General features: G+C 50.8%; 1 protein-coding gene across 1 annotated transcript in view; it reads left to right on the top strand.

Moving 5' to 3' along the window:
* POLR1A (RNA polymerase I subunit A) overlaps window positions 1-16,833 on the top strand; it is a 92,280-nt gene that overhangs the window by 5,475 nt on the left and 69,972 nt on the right. Inside the window, exons 7-14 of the mRNA XM_044295081.1 lie at window positions 173-259; window positions 1,743-1,839; window positions 2,279-2,441; window positions 11,179-11,352; window positions 11,932-12,054; window positions 12,684-12,908; window positions 14,223-14,477; window positions 15,228-15,419. Coding sequence (XP_044151016.1) covers window positions 173-259; window positions 1,743-1,839; window positions 2,279-2,441; window positions 11,179-11,352; window positions 11,932-12,054; window positions 12,684-12,908; window positions 14,223-14,477; window positions 15,228-15,419 — 1,316 coding nt within the window. The remainder of the gene's footprint in view (window positions 1-172; window positions 260-1,742; window positions 1,840-2,278; window positions 2,442-11,178; window positions 11,353-11,931; window positions 12,055-12,683; window positions 12,909-14,222; window positions 14,478-15,227; window positions 15,420-16,833) is intronic.

Genomic DNA, 16,833 nt, shown 5'->3' with positions numbered 1-16,833 from the left:
CCACGGTACGTCTGCCACTGGTGGCATCATGCCCAAGTTTTGCTTGAACCCTAGTAGATTCTTGGCTCATAGTATGTAATAAAATGTGTGAAGTTTCAGTGTTTTCTTAGAACTTTACTCCTTCTCTTGGTGTTTCGGCCCTGGGATTCTCACTTTTTCTTATTTCTTTCAGTTAAGGACACCGCCGAGCTCACACAGCGAGGCTACCTGACCCCTAGCACTACTAAGGAGCACATAGAAGCACTTTGGGAAAAAGAAGGTAATGCCGCGATGATGCTGTGCCTACTGACACACAATATAACCTGGGGGGGGGTTTCTGCACCCCCTGCAGGCTATAGGCCTGTTTCACTCTGGTGTTACTCGTTCCGGCAGCAGGCTGATCGAGTAACGCCAGTGCGAAACAGGCCTTAAATAGTAAATCGCCATTCATAATTTCTGTTTGGCGCTGCGCATGCCATCTGGTGCCACATGACCAGCCACAGTGTTGATGCAAAGATGGGTGAAGTGGTGATCACTATGGACAATGGTTGGTTTCTGTTGCCACATGACTTGATGCATTATTTTATGCTTGTAATTAAAGGGGTATTCTAGCTGCATAATAATTGATGGCAGTGATGTCAGACATAAATGAATGACTATGCTCCCCCCCCCCCCCCCCCCTGCCATCCTGATGCTGCTTCAATTCCCTCTGCCCTCCACTCCCTATCCTGACCATGCCTGAAAGGCCCATTATGCCAATCGCCTGGTACACAAGGGGTGGTAAAAGCCATTAGAATTGAGGGTCACGTACTTCTGGCCATGCCGACAAGAATAGGCATTTCTATAGCGGGTGCCGGCCGATCCGCAACACACCATGGATGTGTGAATGGACGCTTAAGGGGAGCAAGAGGTTAAAGTTCTGTTACCATCTAGGTCATTGATGGCATATTGCTACTACATGCCATCAATATCCTAGGTGCAGGTCCCACCCCTAGGACCCTCTCCTATCTCCAGAACGCAGTCCCCAAAGTGAAGGAGAGCACATTAGGCATGAGCCGCGTCTTCTCCATTCACTGCAATGGGAGTTAAGAATATAGCCAAGTGAGCGCGCTTTGTTTTGGAAGCCTCATATTGGTGAGTGGAGAGTACTCTGCTTCTGCATGGACAGTGGACATCTAGGGACCTCCTGGAACTCCCATAGTGGTGAATGGATGGTGGCCGCACTTACGCAGTGCACTCTCTTTAACTTTGGGTGGGCCTGTCCTGGAGATGGGTGCGGGTCCTATCTGACATGGCATATCCTAGCAATATGCTAGGCTAGGCACTGACTATTTTGGTCAACGACATCCTCCAATATCTATATAATTTTGTCACCTCCTAAATGCACGTAAACCCGCCCGCAGTGTGATGCTAATCATACTTTTTATCCTACAGTCCGATGCCCTGACAGTAAAATAGAGAGAGAGACTTGGGAAAGTGAAGCCGAACTGTGGGCTGTCACTCAAAGGCAAGAGAGGGGGCTAGGTTACCTTACCTTGACTTGAAGCAAGGAGGCCGCTGCCCCCTTGACTTCAAGCTGACATGCAAATTAGCGCGGACGGAGGATAAAAGATAGTTTTCTGACCTTATGCAGCATCGGACTGCAGGATGAAAAGTATGATTAGTATCACACTTCGGGCTGCCCCGAGGTACTGCTGGCATTCAGGAGGTGACAGGTTCCCTTTTAATTTCTGTCTTGTGACTGCTGCTTGTTCTGTTTCCAGGTTTCTTCCTCCAGTGCCTGTTTTCTGGCATGGCGATCGGCGACAACTTTTCCCTGGACATGTTCTTCCTTGATCTTGTAGTGGTTCCTCCATCTCGGTAATTTCTTCCTCGTTACTCACAACACTTTTTTAGGAGGAGTCGTCAGCCACATCTGGCATTGACAGTCGCTTCCTAGAAATGTCTCTCGCATGTGACCTTCCATTATGGACATATTGGTCACTGATATCAGATTGTATTTTAACAGTATTGCACAATGAAATATAAGGGGGAAGAATAGGGCTCTCGCTGATGGACGTAAGAGTGATTGTAGGCGGGCGGCATGCTGTGTGACCAAGAAATTGGCCGCAAAAAAGTCAATATGGTTGATAATAGTAAACGTCAGACAACTACTTCCTGTCCAAAAATCTAGGGCTCCAAAATCTGGGTCTGTGTCGTGCTTGGGGTCAGAGAAGGGATGTGACTACCCCACTAGGCTCCCCTCACACATCGCCCTCTCGTGTTGTCTCTCTTGTAATGGACACTTCTGGTTTCACAGTTTCCGCCCGATCAATCGCCAGGCAGATCAGATGTACACCAACGGGCAGACGGTTAACCTCCAGGCCGTCCTCAAAGATGTGACCACCATACAGAAGTTGCTGGCGGTGATGGCTGAGGAGCAAATAAAGACTCCAAATGGTACAGAGACAGAAGTCATCGAGGTAAGATGTGATCTGAGAGTCTCGCTCGACTCTTGCAGACGTTTGTATAGCCCCAGTGGCGTAGGATTACGTGACCGGAAGACTGTAGGGTTTAGTGTTGTCAAGTGATCTCCCGCTCCCTTCGACAATACACGACCACTGACTTGTGCTGGTCGTTTAGCACCTGGAAATATGAGCAGACAACTTATCTACATGACCATTATGATTCAGAAGGCTGTATCGCTGGCAGTACAAGCTAGATGGAGATGACCTGATCGGCAGGCGGAAATTCTTGTCGCAACCCCCACTGATCAGATACTGATGACCTACTTAATTATTACTTTTTTTATTTATTTATTTTTTATAAATTCGCGCTAACGCCTTCCCGTCATAGCTTTGGATATTTTGACGATAATACTTTGTGAGATCAGTAGATGGCACCATAACTCTTAGATTATGTAGTATTTTATGTGAACAGTAGGTGGCACCTTCACTCCGAATTGTCCCAAGTGAAATTGGGAAATGGTTTCAGTATTTGAGATTATCGCATGAAATCCACACACGTTGAACGCGTCTAATATCTCCAGCATTAAACATTTCCATCTGTATTAAAATATTCATATTTATACGGTATTAAAGTAGCATTAGTGGGCTGTCATGCTTAGGATCACCAGCAGAGGGAGTGACTGCTTTGTTTGCGACGTCCATTCCCTTTTCTGTCGTCCCTTCTGGCTATGTATCACCTATAAACCAGATACCGACACACACACTTTATTTTCTAATCGACTTTTTATTTTTTGATTGCAGTTTTTTTTTCTTGCTCGTATCATTGAAGAACACAGAAGACTAAGCAAAAAAAGTGTTAGCGCCTCCTCTCAGCTATACCCCTCCTGCAGACACTGAGCTAATCAGTTTTAGCTTGGTGTCTATAGGAGGCAGACATGTTTTCCTGCTGGTCTGCCAAAGCTTTTTTTATTTTTCATTTTTCCATTTTTATTTTTCAGGTCTGGGCTACAGGCGGGCTCCAACCACCTGTTTTCCCCACACTTGAGGGGGGAGACCAGTGGGTCCTCAAGCCCGCTGCTCGTTCCCCACCTCTGGAAGACAAGGAGGAACAGTGGATCTCAAATCCGCTGTTACCCGCCAGCAACAGTGTCACCTTGTCTCCTACTTCTAGAAGTCGTCGTCCCCCCCCCCCCCTGTTACCAGTGTAGACACCCTCCCCAAGGGGCAGCACAATGAGGAAGGTGACAGTGCTGGCCCCACTTTGCCTGAGACCCCCCTTCTCCTCCTTTTTTTGGGTTCTAGGGGGTTAATCTTCCCTGCTGGGCCCACTCTCCTGTGTTCTCTCGTGAACACAGGAAATTTTTTTTTTTTTTCTTCCTTCAGAACCTCGGCCCTGTTTCTGTAGCCCATTATTCACCAGCCCTCGGTCTCATCTCCCGTCCCCAGCCCCCTCACCTTCCTCCAGGCCCTGCGGTGCATTTACAGCGGTCGCATGCCTCCGGGGCAGCCAATGCTTCTAATCTTGACATCGGTACCCCCGTCCCTGGCCTCTGTGTATTCAGCCGCTCTCTGGTTGGCCTTCCTGGGAATGGCTCTTCCTGCCCGTTTTCTTAAAAAATTTTTTAGGGTTTTTTGGTATGTCCTTCCCCTGCAATTCTGTGTGGGGCCTTATAAAGGGTTTTGGATTTGCTCTGGTCTTGTTCCCTGCCCATGGTACTGCTCTTTAATGTTCCATGGTCTTCTGTGTCTGTGATATGAGCAAGGATAGGATTTTTTGTGTTTACCTGTAACATCCTTTTCTCGCCCAGTTTCCTTGGGGGACACAGAAGACCTTGGGTATAGCTTATCTCCATAGGAGGCGTGACACTAAGTGAAAACTGTTAAGCCCCTCCTCCACAGCTATACCCTCAGCCTGGAGAGAGAGACTGCCAGTTTTTGCTTAGTGTCCAAGGAGGCAAGACACTCCCTGCTACTGCAGGGCTGATTCTCCTTGTTTAAATTTTGACTTTTACTTTTTTCTTTTCTTTTTGTTCCAGATCATCAGGGACAACAGAGTCGCACTAGACCTCTCTGTTTCTCCCGGGGTCGAGCTGCGCCAGTGCCGGTCACCGCACTGCTGCCTCCCCCACAGAAGGCAAGGTGGACCAGGGCAGCCCAGCTCCCCTGTATCCCGCCAGCGCAAGGGTCGCCCGCACGCCAAGCCCCTCTTCCAGCGTCCTGCCACTACGGTGCCAGTAGCTGAAGGGGCGACCCTGCTGGAATGGACCGAGGGTGAAGACGGCTATGGTGAGAGATTGGCTTCTCCAGCCCTACGACCCCCCCCTTTCCACCACCACCACCACCCGGTCTCCTGCGGGCCTAACCCCCCCCCCCCATGGCCCATACTGTGCCTCTCTGAACAGCTTTCATAGCTGTGATGGTGAATGCCTTGCCTCTGATGGCAGAGGTCATGAGTTCGAATCCCTGGACAAACCTTAACCCTTCCACTGCTGGATCTAGGCTGGCCCCTGGGGTGCCGCAGGGCGGCAATCTGCTCCCTGCTCCCCCCCTCCCCCTCCTGGCCCCATAGGACATGCAGCTGCTGTCCCCCTTTATCTTTTGATGTCCCGCCGGTATATGATACTACGCGGGCACCCGATCTCGGGGTCCCCCCATCTCCTTACCGGAGCGTTGCTCAGGGCCTGGGGCCCGCTCCTGACAGACCTCGCCTCCGGCCGGCATGGACATTCCGGTGCGGCCGGGCGCCGCAATGACCTGCTGGGCCGCCATCGGGCCTGCGGGGCCGCAATTCCGGCACTCCATTTGGGCCCGACTCTTCCGGCCTGCGGGGTGGGCTCCCGCGGCCGGTTTAATGCGCCGCTCCGCCTCAGTCCCGGCGGTATATAATACTATGCGGCCCCGGTCGGCCGGGCGCCGCACAAATTTAGGCCCCGGCTTTACGGCCTACTAGGCCGCGAAATTCTGGCCTTTGTTGGAGGGGGCGGGTACTTCTCCAGGCGCGAATTCTTCCCGCCTGGGGCTTCCTCCGCCCCCAGTGGATCGCAGCGCCGGCCCCCAGGCCGGCTCCCTGTTAACCCTTTGGGTGCAGGCCGGCTCCCAATGGGCCTGTATGGTTGGCCACCCCTTTTTTCTCTTGCATCAAGAGAATCTGTGCCCCTATATGGTGGTTCCCCTTTAGCCTCAGAGAGGCTGTTTTAAATAAAAAAAAAAAAAAAAAATATGAAATAATAATGAATAAACAGATGTCTAACAGATTCTTGTGGGCTGCGCAGGACGCTGCAGCCTCATCGCAGTAGTGCTGCCTGTCTGCATGCCCCCCTTCCATAGGCAGCATGGTTTCGCGCTCCCAGCCTGCGTCGCTGCCAGGTGCATTTCCCCTTTTAGGCGGTTTCTTGCCCTCTCCCGGGATGCAGCGCGGGCCAAGTGCATGCGGTCAGTTCTGTAGGCAGCATTCGTCACCCTCTCCAGGTATGGTGCCTGCCATGGGCATGACCCCCCCCCCTCCCAGGCGGGATACTGCACTCTCCCTGGCTGCGGGCTGGCCCTGTGTATGACCTTCTTAGGCGGATTGCTGCAGGTTCACCGGATACGGTGCTGGCCATGTGCACGACCCCCTTCCATAGGCGGAACGCTGCACTCTCACTGGATTCGCTGCCAGCCGTGTGCGTGACCCCCTTCCATAGGCGGAATACTGCACTCTCACCGGATACGGTGCTGGCCATGTGCACGTCCCCCTTCCATAGGCGGAACGCTGCACTCTCACTGGATTCGCTGCCAGCCGTGTGCGTGACCCCCTTCCATAGGCGGAATACTGCACTCTCACCGGATACGGTGCTGGCCATGTGCACGTCCCCCTTCCATAGGCGGAACGCAGCACTCTCACTGGATTCGCTGCCGGCCGTGTGCGTGACCAACTTCCATAGGCGGAATACTGCACCCTCACCGGATACGGTACTGGCCATGTGCACGTCCCCCTTCCATTGGCGGAATACTGCACTCTCACCGGATACGGTGCTGGCCATGTGCACGTCCCCCTTCCATAGGCGGAATACTGCACTCTCACCGGATACGGTGCTGGCCATGTGCACGTCCCCCTTCCATAGGCGGAATACTGCACTCTCACCGGATACGGTGCTGGCCATGTGCGCGACCCCCTTCCATAGGCGGAATACTGCACTCTCACCGGATACGGTGCTGGCCATGTGCACGTCCCCCTTCCATAGGCGGAACGCAGCACTCTCACTGGATTCGCTGCCGGCCGTGTGCGTGACCAACTTCCATAGGCGGAATACTGCACCCTCACCGGATACGGTACTGGCCATGTGCACGTCCCCCTTCCATTGGCGGAACGCAGCACTCTCGCTGGATTCGCGGTCGACCATGTGCGTGACCCCCTTCCATTGGCGGAACGCTATACTCTCACTGGATTTGTTGCCGATCATGTGCATGTCCCCCTTTTATTAGGCGGAAATCTGCACTCTCACCGGATGCGGTGCTGGCCAGGTGCACGACACGCTTCCATAGGCGGAACGCTGCACTTTCACTGGATTCGCGGCTGGCCATAGGCATGACCCCCTTCCATAGGTGGTATGCTGCACTCTCATTGGATTCGCTGCCGGCCTTGGGCACGCCTCCTTCCCTCAGGCGGCATGCATACACTCCCTCTGTCTGTGGTTGTTCTCTCGCCGGTGCGTTGCTGGCCATGTGCATGAACCCCTTCCATGGCGGGGTGCTTGCACTCTCGCTGGATCCGCTGTCAGCCATGTGCATGGCCCCTCTTCCGTGGGCGGTGTACGCACTCTCACTGGATTCGCATTCGCTGCCGGCCATGGGCATGCCTCCCTTCCTCAGGCGACATACACACATTCTCACTGACTGTGTTTGTCTCTCGCCAGTACGTTGCTGGCTATGTGCATGACTCCCGTACATGGCAGGGTGCTCTCACTCTCCCTGGATGAGATGCTGGCCATGTGCATGACGCCCGCTGCACGTGCAAGCGGGCGTCATGTTTACACATCGCACCAGCGCCGTACATGGGTGGAACGCTTGCACTCCCATTGGATTCGGTGCTGGCCTTGTGTGTGACCACCCCTCATTCCATGGGCGGACCTTTGCACGCTCATGAGATTCACGGCTGTCCTTGTACGTGCTGTGCTGGACTTGTACATGTCCCCTTCATTGGCGGAGTGGTTGCACTCTCACAAAGTTCGGTGTTGGGGGAATTATTGCACGCTCTCTTAATGCTAGGATAACCCTGTGCATGTCCCCCTTTCACTAGGTGGACCTCCTGCGCTCCTGCAGGATTGTATGGTATGTCCTATGTCTCTGGAGTAGGTACGGCCTTAGGCGTCACCCCCTTTTGGGGTGGGCCTTTGCACTCTTGCCGACTGCAGTTTGCCAGGTACATTTCCCCTCTTTCGGGGCGGACTGCTTACGTTCCATCACGTGCCATGCTAGGCTTATGCATAACTCCCTTTCAGGTTGCACTTTGCACTTCCATAGATGCTGGGGCACTCTGTGGCTGGCCCTCTTCTCTGAGTGACTTTTTTGCAGGGAGCGGCCGTTCTTGTGCGTTGTTTGGGCCGTTTATGCCTTCTCACTGCTTACGGGGCTGCTCGTACGTATGCTTCCCCTCCTTCCTGCGACATCCCTTTGTTCTCTTGGGTTACTTGCCGCAAGCCTTGCACTCGTCTCTACAGAGATCGTTCTGTCCACCTGACCCGGAGGGCTCTGTGCTCTCTACTGCACCGAGCTGGGTGGTACTCATTCATTTCGTTGGCCCTTCCTCCCGGGAAGTGTTCGTGGTTCCTAGATGCGTGCTGTTGTCTGCAGCGCCCCTCGGATTCTTCGTTGGCTCTGGCGGGACTATGGTTCCTTCGCCTATTACCATTTTCTCCTCTTCGGATGCAGTGTGGTATGAGTCCTTCCTCTTGGCGCCCTCTACGCTTCGGTCTGATCTGCTACCAGGTTCGGGCCACTCTTCTCGGGTAGATCACCCAACTTCTCTTGGATGCTCTATTACCCAGGTCCGGAGGACTTCCACCTTGGGTTCTTCAGGGTATTTGCCTTCTGCGAGGCGGTGAACCTGGCGTCTCACAGTGTAGCAGGGTTCTGCTTTTGGGCTGTCCTATGACTTCCCTGCTGCCCACTCCTCCTTTCGGTTGGGGGGTGTGATGCCGGCCTCTGTCTCGACTACCTTGTCTCGCCGGCTCTGTTTGGCTCCCCGTTCGGTACAGATCACGCCGATGTGGCTTCTGCCCGGCCAGGCTTCAGAGGCTGTTCCTTCACTGTCCTACCCTCTGGGGGGAGCATGGTTGTTCATGTGGATGGTTCCGGTGTTCCTTTGGTCTCGTACTGTCTCCCTTGTTCACACTGGCTGTATTAGCTGTGTGCCTCTTGCTGGGTCTACCGCGTTCTGTCCTCCCGCTGGGTGCAGATTGCGTTTTCCATTCTAGGCTGTGGTCCTGCTGTAGACTTACCTTCTTGGTAACTTGGGGGGACTGCCCTTCGGTCCAGATTGTCCTTCGATCTCCCACACCAGGACTGTAGATAGTCTTCCTGTGGTGGCTACATAAGCATGGACTTTAGCCTGTCTTGTCCTGGCATCTGGCGGATGCTGGGCGGACCCTTCGGTTCCCTTCCGTCTGTCCTTCTGCTCCCCCACTCCGGGTGGATACGGGACAACGTTGCTCGGAGGCCGACGGGACCAGTTTTGCCGACCCTTCTGCCCGTGTTACTGGTCTGCGCCTGGTCACATTGGGTTTTTATCCGCTTGCCCAGGTGACTCCAGCGGGCTCGCTACTGTTCGCTCCTGGCTGTGTTTCGTCCAGGATCTGTCTGTCGTTGGACTTAGGGTTTTTTGTCTGGGTGTCGGTGGGTAGCTGGGCATTCCCCACTCTGCCCTTCTCCCCCCCATGGTTCTGTCTTTCTCCAGTCCGGCCTGGACCTGGGACTGGGACTCCTTTGCTTGAAGTGTCAAGTGTCGGCGCTGTCCTTCCTCTTCCAGCGTTCCCCGGCCCTCGGGGCCTGTCCAGACCTTCTTCCTCGGAGTGGCTCTTTGGTTCCTCTGTACTGTACTCTCGGCGCTCCAATCTTGTCCTTGGAGCCGTTACAGGAGTTCTCTCTACCCCTTCTGTCCTGTACGGTTGTGTTCCGTATCAGTCGTGTCTCTGACGGGTGCCGGAATGGCCCCTTTTTTTGTTACGAGCTTTGTCTTTTCCAGGACAGGGCTGTTCTGCATCCCGTTTCTTCCTTCCTTCCTTCCTTCCTTCTGAAGGTGGTGTTTGCCTTTCGCTTCAACACCTCACCTATTTGGACGTTGTTTGGGCCTTGCCGTTTTTACTTGGAGATCTCCGACTCTTGCAGACGTTCGGCCTCTTGGGTTTCCAGGAGGGCTGTGCATAGGGTTGACAGACTCCAGGGTGGTTTTCCTCCGCTTGATCAGATTGGCTATTGCTGAGGTTACCGCACCAAGGGCAGGATTCTGTCTTTGGTGTCACCGTTCCTTTCACCAGAGTGGTCGGTGCCTCCTGGGCCGGAGGCATTGGGCTTCGGCCGTGCATTTGGGCACGGCGGCCACAGGTCTGCCTTGCACGCCTTACTGAGTTCTACAGGGTGCATACTCTGACTTTGGCAGATGCTGCCTTACCCCGCCTGGGTTTACAGGCGGCGGTTCATTGATGCCTTTCGGGTGCTTCACCTTGGTGCTGTGGTCCCTCCCCCTTTTGGACTGCTTTTGAACGTCCCAAGGTCTTCTGTGTCCCCCAAGGAAACTGGGCGAGAAAACGAGATTTTTGTATAACTTACCAGTAAAATCTCTTTCTCGCTCTTTCCTTGGGGGACACAGCACCCACCCATTCATTGTTTTTTCTCTGTACGTTTTCCAAGTTTTTGTTACCCGTTGGGTAGTTGGCTTGTTGGTTCCTTGTTGGACTTTGCCTTTTCTCACTGCTTGGACACGCAACTGGCAGTCTCTCTCTCCAGGCTGAGGGTATAGCTGCTGGAGGAGGGGCTTAACAGTTTTCACTTAGTGTCACGCCTCCTATGGAGATAAGCTATACCCAAGGTCTTCTGTGTCCCCCAAGGAAAGAGCGAGAAAGAGATTTTACTGGTAAGTTATACAAAAATCTCGTTTTCTCGCTGAGTTTATTAGGGGCACATCTCCCACCCCGTAAGTACATTGCTGGCTCTCCTTGATGGGTCTCTCCGTTTCTTGGTTTTGACCCATCTCAGTCTTTCTTCCTTTTTATTATTTTCTGTTGGCTTCTCCTACTGCTTTCGTACAAGCTGATTAGCTCAGTGTCAGCAGGAGCGGTATAGCTTAGAGGAGGAGCTGACACCTTTTTTGTTTAGTGTCGCCTCCTAGTGGCCACAGCTATACCTATGGTCTCCTGTGTCCCCCAATGAACTCAGCGAGAAAAGGATTTTACAGGTAAGCACAAAAAATCCTATTTTTCTTATTTTTTTTTTACATTAGGTTATCTTGAGCTTCTGTTAATAGCTTTTAGAGAGATGCTTAATAGCCCATAGGAGCATAGAAGCAATGGACTAGAGGGGACTCCTTGACTTCTATATCTATTATATCTATATAATATTACCTAGTTAATCTTGCCTGTGATGATGAGATGGCTGTTGAGAAGTGATTTCTTTGTGGTGTGGGCATGCTTTGTGACCTCTGCAGAGGTTATTGTGCAGGGAGGGGGTTCTCTTCAAGGTAATTTTAATAATTATTTTTATTTTTGTGTGTTTTCAGGACAGCACGAACCCTGTGCAAAGCGTTGATCGATCCTTCTTGATGGCACTGCAGGGCCGAAGTCTCACAGATAAGCTTTATAACTCTTGGGTTCGCTTACAAGGGCACGTAAACATCGTGTTTGATAGCGAGATGGACAAACTGATGACGGACAAGTATCCTGGAATCCGTCAGGTATGTGGAGGCTCCCCTATAGCTACTGGTAGGATGCTGGTGCATTCTGTCTCCTCCTCCTCCTGATTCACGGCCATTATGACTATCTTAAAAGAGGTACTCCAATCTTAAGAGATCTTTCACATGAGCGGATGCCGTGCGGGTAATCTGCTGCGTGAAAGAGAACCAAGCCCCGCTCCGGACAGCGGAGACACGGAGCAGTAACATGACTGATAACGCTCTGTGCCTCTCAGTGAGATAGTTGTCCCTGTGATTTTGTAGTAAAAAGACCAAAGAGGCACGGAGCGTCATCAATTATGTTACTGCTCCGTGTCTCTGCTGTCCGGAGCGGAGATTGGCTCTCTTTCTCGCAGCGGGTTACACGTAGAATAGTGAGTGCAGCTCTGGAGTATAATACAGGATGTAACTCAGGATCAGTACAGGATAAGTAATGTATGTACACAGTGACTAAACCAGCAGAATAGTGAGTTCAGCTCTGGAGTACAGTACTGGTTGCAACGCACTATCATATATGTTATGTAGATTACTTCTGTATATGACTGATCACCGCGCTATATGAATCCTTTGCTTCTATTACAGCTACTGGAGAAGAAGGATGGTCTATTTCGGAAACACATGATGGGAAAACGTGTGGACTACGCAGCTCGGTCTGTTATTTGCCCTGATATGTACATCAGTACTAATGAGATTGGCATCCCAATGGTATGTATCTGAAGGTACCCACAGAAATGTGGTCCCCTTTTCTTTGGGGCATCTGTATTGTGTTTATTTGGAGCAAAAGCTCTACAACAGGCATGCTCAACCTGCGGCCCTCCAGCTGTTGTAAAACTACAACTCCCACAATGCCCTGCTGTAAGCTGATAGCTGTAGGCTGTTCAGGCATGCTGGGAGCTGTAGTTTTGCAACAGCTGGAGGGCCGCAGGTTGAGCATGCCTGCTCTACAACAAGACTGCTCCCCTTTCCCATAGTACAGAGGAGGGGCAGAAATGGAACATAAGAGACCCTTTATCTTTTCTTACCGGTGGACAATGCTCATGGAAAGCGAGCTTAATTTTCTAATGCAAGCTCCAAATCCTCCAGCTAGACATAGTTTTAAAAGATAACCTGCTGCCTGCCTGCAGCCACCACTAGAGGGAGCTTGCTGCAGCCTGTGTTGTATAGAAACAGTATTCCGCATCTGTTGTCCGTGTCCGTTCCACAAAAACTTAGAACATGTCTTATACTTGATCTCAAAACGTGCAGATTTTAACACTGACCTGATACGGTCATGTGCATGAGGCCTAACGCTGCGGTTAACAGTATATTCATCCCTGTGCTGTTTTTTTGTGTAGGTATTTGCCACCAAGTTAACCTATCCCCAGCCTGTCACAACGTGGAACGTGCAGGAGTTGAGGCAGGCGGTCATCAACGGACCCAGTGTGCATCCCGGGGCCTCCATGGTGGTTTGTGAAGATGGGTCTCGCACAATATTGACCTCTAGTCTTTCACAGCGGGAAGCCATTGCCAAGCAGCTGCTCACTCCATCCACCGGTTCACAGAAGTTGACTTCGAAAATCGTAAGTGACTTTGTGTTTAAATGTCTCAGAAATATACAATAATTGTGCACATCTTTATCCACCTTGCGGCTCCTAAAAGTGAGGTCACCCGCTTGTCCTCGTCTATGTTGGGTTGACTGACTTCTACTGTGGAGGACACAGCGCAGTCGTGTGCCATGTACAGTACTTTTCTGGCCACCCACTCAGGCCTTTTTAAGTTATATTTGTATCTAGAGAAGCTGGGTGGCAGGCGATGGTCCCTGTATCCACTGTTACTAGTGGGTGTTGCTGTAAGGGACCTGAGCACTATGTAGTTCCAAAATGGTGTAAATGTTGCCATATACCCCTATGACAGCTAGCTACACAGTACCGTCCCTTCAGACAAAGGTTTTTTTTCAGTGTCTAGATAAATGGCTTTTTAGTGTCTGTGCCAACGTCCCTGGTGGTCTTGGGCAGTGAAGGGGTCAATGCCTATATTCCTGGCAGGGTAGTGAAGGAGCTTATGGTAAGTTTCTTGGTGGTCTAGGGTAGTGAAGGGTTTATTGTCTACATTTTCGGTTGTATTCTAGAGTGCAGGAGGGTTTAATACCCAGAACCATGAAGGCCTTGAATAAAAAAAGCATTTTGTTAAAAATCCTGGTGCTCTAGGTCAGTGAATTGGTTAAGGGGGTTTTCCAACTTTTTTATACAGATGACATGTCATCAGTATCTCGGACCCCCAACTTTCAGCACTGGGGAACGACATGGCCTTCTTGCAGCTTACCCAAGGCCAATGGCGTCACGTTCATCATTCACGTGGTTTGGGCACAGCACAGTCCCATTCAAGTAAATGGGGCTGAGCTGCGATACCAAGCACAGCCGCTATACAATTTACGGGGCTGTGCTTGGTAAGTTGTGACGAGGCTGCAACGCTCTGGCCTCCTCAAATAGCTGATTTGGCAGGCATCTCACCGCTCAGATACTGATTACCTGTCCTGAGGATAGGTCATCAGTATAAAACAGTCAGAAAACCCCTTTAATACATCTCTGGTGGTCATCCCTTATGTTCTGGAAGAGTTTATTACCATGTTCCTTACGGTCTAGAGTAGGGTAGGGGTTAATGCCAAGACGTCTGGTCGTTTTAGAGCCTTGAACCACTAAACAAGCCAAAGGGGGACATATTTGCATCCTTGGTGGTCTAGGGCAGAGAAGGGGTCAATTTTTCAAACCTGATGTCCAGTTGTTTACTCGCCCCTCCTGACTCCAGCGTTGTCCCTGTTGCCTCTATACGCTGATTTCTATATACTATGCGGCTGGCTGTGTACTTATCGTTACCCGCTTCTCTGTGTATCCCAGGTTTATCGTCACGTCAAGAATGGCGATGTCCTGCTACTCAACCGGCAGCCCACACTGCACAGACCGTCCATCCAAGCTCACAAGGCTCGAATCCTCCCAGGAGAGAAAGTGCTGCGACTTCACTACGCCAACTGCAAGGCCTATAATGCCGACTTTGACGGAGACGAAATGAACGCTCATTTTCCTCAAAGTGAACTTGGTCGAGCTGAGGCCTACACCTTAGCGTGTACCGACGAGCAGTATTTAGTGCCCAAGGTAAGGAGGGGGATAGGCTTTGGCCGGTGCACCCTTATGAATGAAGTAGCGGGTTGTGCTGGTCCGCTGCCCCTTCATTCAATGTGTATGAGACGGGTGGAGAATTCCAGAGGTCGCCTGTCTCCGGCAGTTCCATAGACACTGAATAGAGCGCATGTGAACATGCACAACCTGTTTCTCCATTCATATTGATGGAGGTCCTAGCAGTTGGACCCCTGCTGATCAGATAATTCCTGTGAATAGGGAATGTTTCTAACTTGGAACAGCCCTTTAATAACACAAAATGCATTAAAGGGGTTCTCCAGGATTTACATATTGATGACCTTTCCTCAGAATAGGCCATCAATCGGAGATCGTGATCCGCTATACGCAGAGGCAACAACGCTTAGACCTCTTCCTAGACCTGAGATGTTACGTTCATGGGTGACATGGCCTAAGTGAATGGGGCTGAGCTGCAATACCAAGCACAGCCACTATACAATGTACGGCGCTGTGAGGAGTCCACCCCCGAGGATCAGTCATCAATATGTCGGTCTTAGAGAACCCCTTTAAGTGTCCTTTAATGGTAGCTTATAGAGGCAATCTAGTGTGAAATTGGCCTTACTCTAGTATGAGCCGCCTTCTGCACCAATTGTTGCACCCTGCTCATGGGGGGGGGGGGGGTCACAGTACCTCTGTGTGAATGAAGACCTATCTAGTGTGTCTATAACCTTTCATTGGAGGCTAATCTATTCCATTCCCGTCTGTCAGGATGGCACTCCCTTAGCCGGACTCATCCAAGATCACATGGTGTCTGGAGCCAGCATGACCATCCGTGGTTGCTTCTTTACCAGAGATCAGTACATGGAGCTGGTATACAGAGGTCTGACTGATAAGAAGGGCCGGGTGAAAACCCTTCCACCTGCAATTATGAAACCCTGCAGACTATGGACTGGAAAACAGGTGACATTTTGATTTCTATTTAAAGGGGTTATTAAATGATTATTGTAAAAACTGAAAATCATACATCATATAGGACATGGCAATCTTTTTCTAACAAACCAGCCTTGGAACCAGCCCTGCACCTCACATGGATCCAGAGATCTTCCAATGCACTGCTCCAATTGCTGGATTATCTTCAGCCTGGCAGCTCAGGGGGCGTGTACTTCTTGCTGCAGCTTTCTTCCTATCAGAGATCAGGGGGCGTGTCCTATCTGCTGCACCTCTCTCCCTATGACAGCTCAGGAAGCATGTCCTTTCTACTGCAGGTGGATAGGGCTGGTGGCAGTTGAAGGATGGAACTGAACATGTGCAGCCACCTCAGCGAGGTTACTGAGGTGGATACAGAAAAAAGGCAAAGAACAAACGGCAGGTGGCGCTATACGGATATGTTTTCTTGAATAGCACACTGTCTATACAAAATATTTTATTAGATGCAATTACAAAAATATTCAGATTCAGGTGCTCATTTGAAAGATGTAGAATATTTTTCGAGGAACATTCCGTTTAAGTGTACTTTCACACTAGTGGCAGGGGACTACAGCAAGCTGTTACTGCTGGTAAACAGCCTGTCGGATCCGTCCTGCCGCTAGTTCACGTGTGCCCCCGGACTGCCGCTCCGTCCCCATTGACTATAGCACAGCAGCGCACGCCGAGAGGCAGCCGGACTAAAAGTAGTGCATGTAGTACTCTTAGTCCAGCTGTCTCTCGGCGTGCACTGCCACTAACAAAGCACGGGTTCACAGCCAAACAAAACTCAATATTTATGGCCCTGATTCTGTAGTTTACAGAAACACCCCATTTGTGATCGTAAAACTGCTGTACGGGCACACGGCAGGGCGCAGAAGGAAAGGAACGCCATGTGGTTTTTGGAAGGCAGATTTCGCTAGGATAATTTTAAGTTGCCATGTCACATTTGAAGACCCTCAATGCACCTCTAGAGTAGAAACTTCCCAAAAAATGACCCCATTTTGGAAACTATGGGATAAGGTGGCAGTTTTGTTGGTATGATTTTTGGTTGCTTTATATTACACTTTTTGTGAGGCAAGGTAACAATACATGCAATTTTTTGTCACTTTACGTCACAAAAAGTTAAATACCAAGCGATCAAAAAGTCATACGCACCTCAAAATCGTACCAATCAAACCGTTAACTTATCCCGCAAAAAATGAGACCCTATCTAAGACAATCGCCCAAATATATGGAGACGCTAAAAAAAATCAAAAACTGAAACAAACGACCAAAGAAAGTAGTCATATTTGATATTGTCGAGTCCGTAACAACCTCTATAAAAATACCTCATGATCTAACCTGTCAGATGAACATTGTAAATGACAAAAAATAAACGTCCACCAGCGCCGTACATGTACGGTGCGGG

This window comes from Bufo gargarizans, chromosome 1 (genome assembly GCF_014858855.1).
Source record: "Bufo gargarizans isolate SCDJY-AF-19 chromosome 1, ASM1485885v1, whole genome shotgun sequence".
Taxonomy (NCBI): Eukaryota; Metazoa; Chordata; class Amphibia; order Anura; family Bufonidae; genus Bufo; species Bufo gargarizans.
This window is presented reverse-complemented; position numbering and strand designations above follow the sequence as displayed.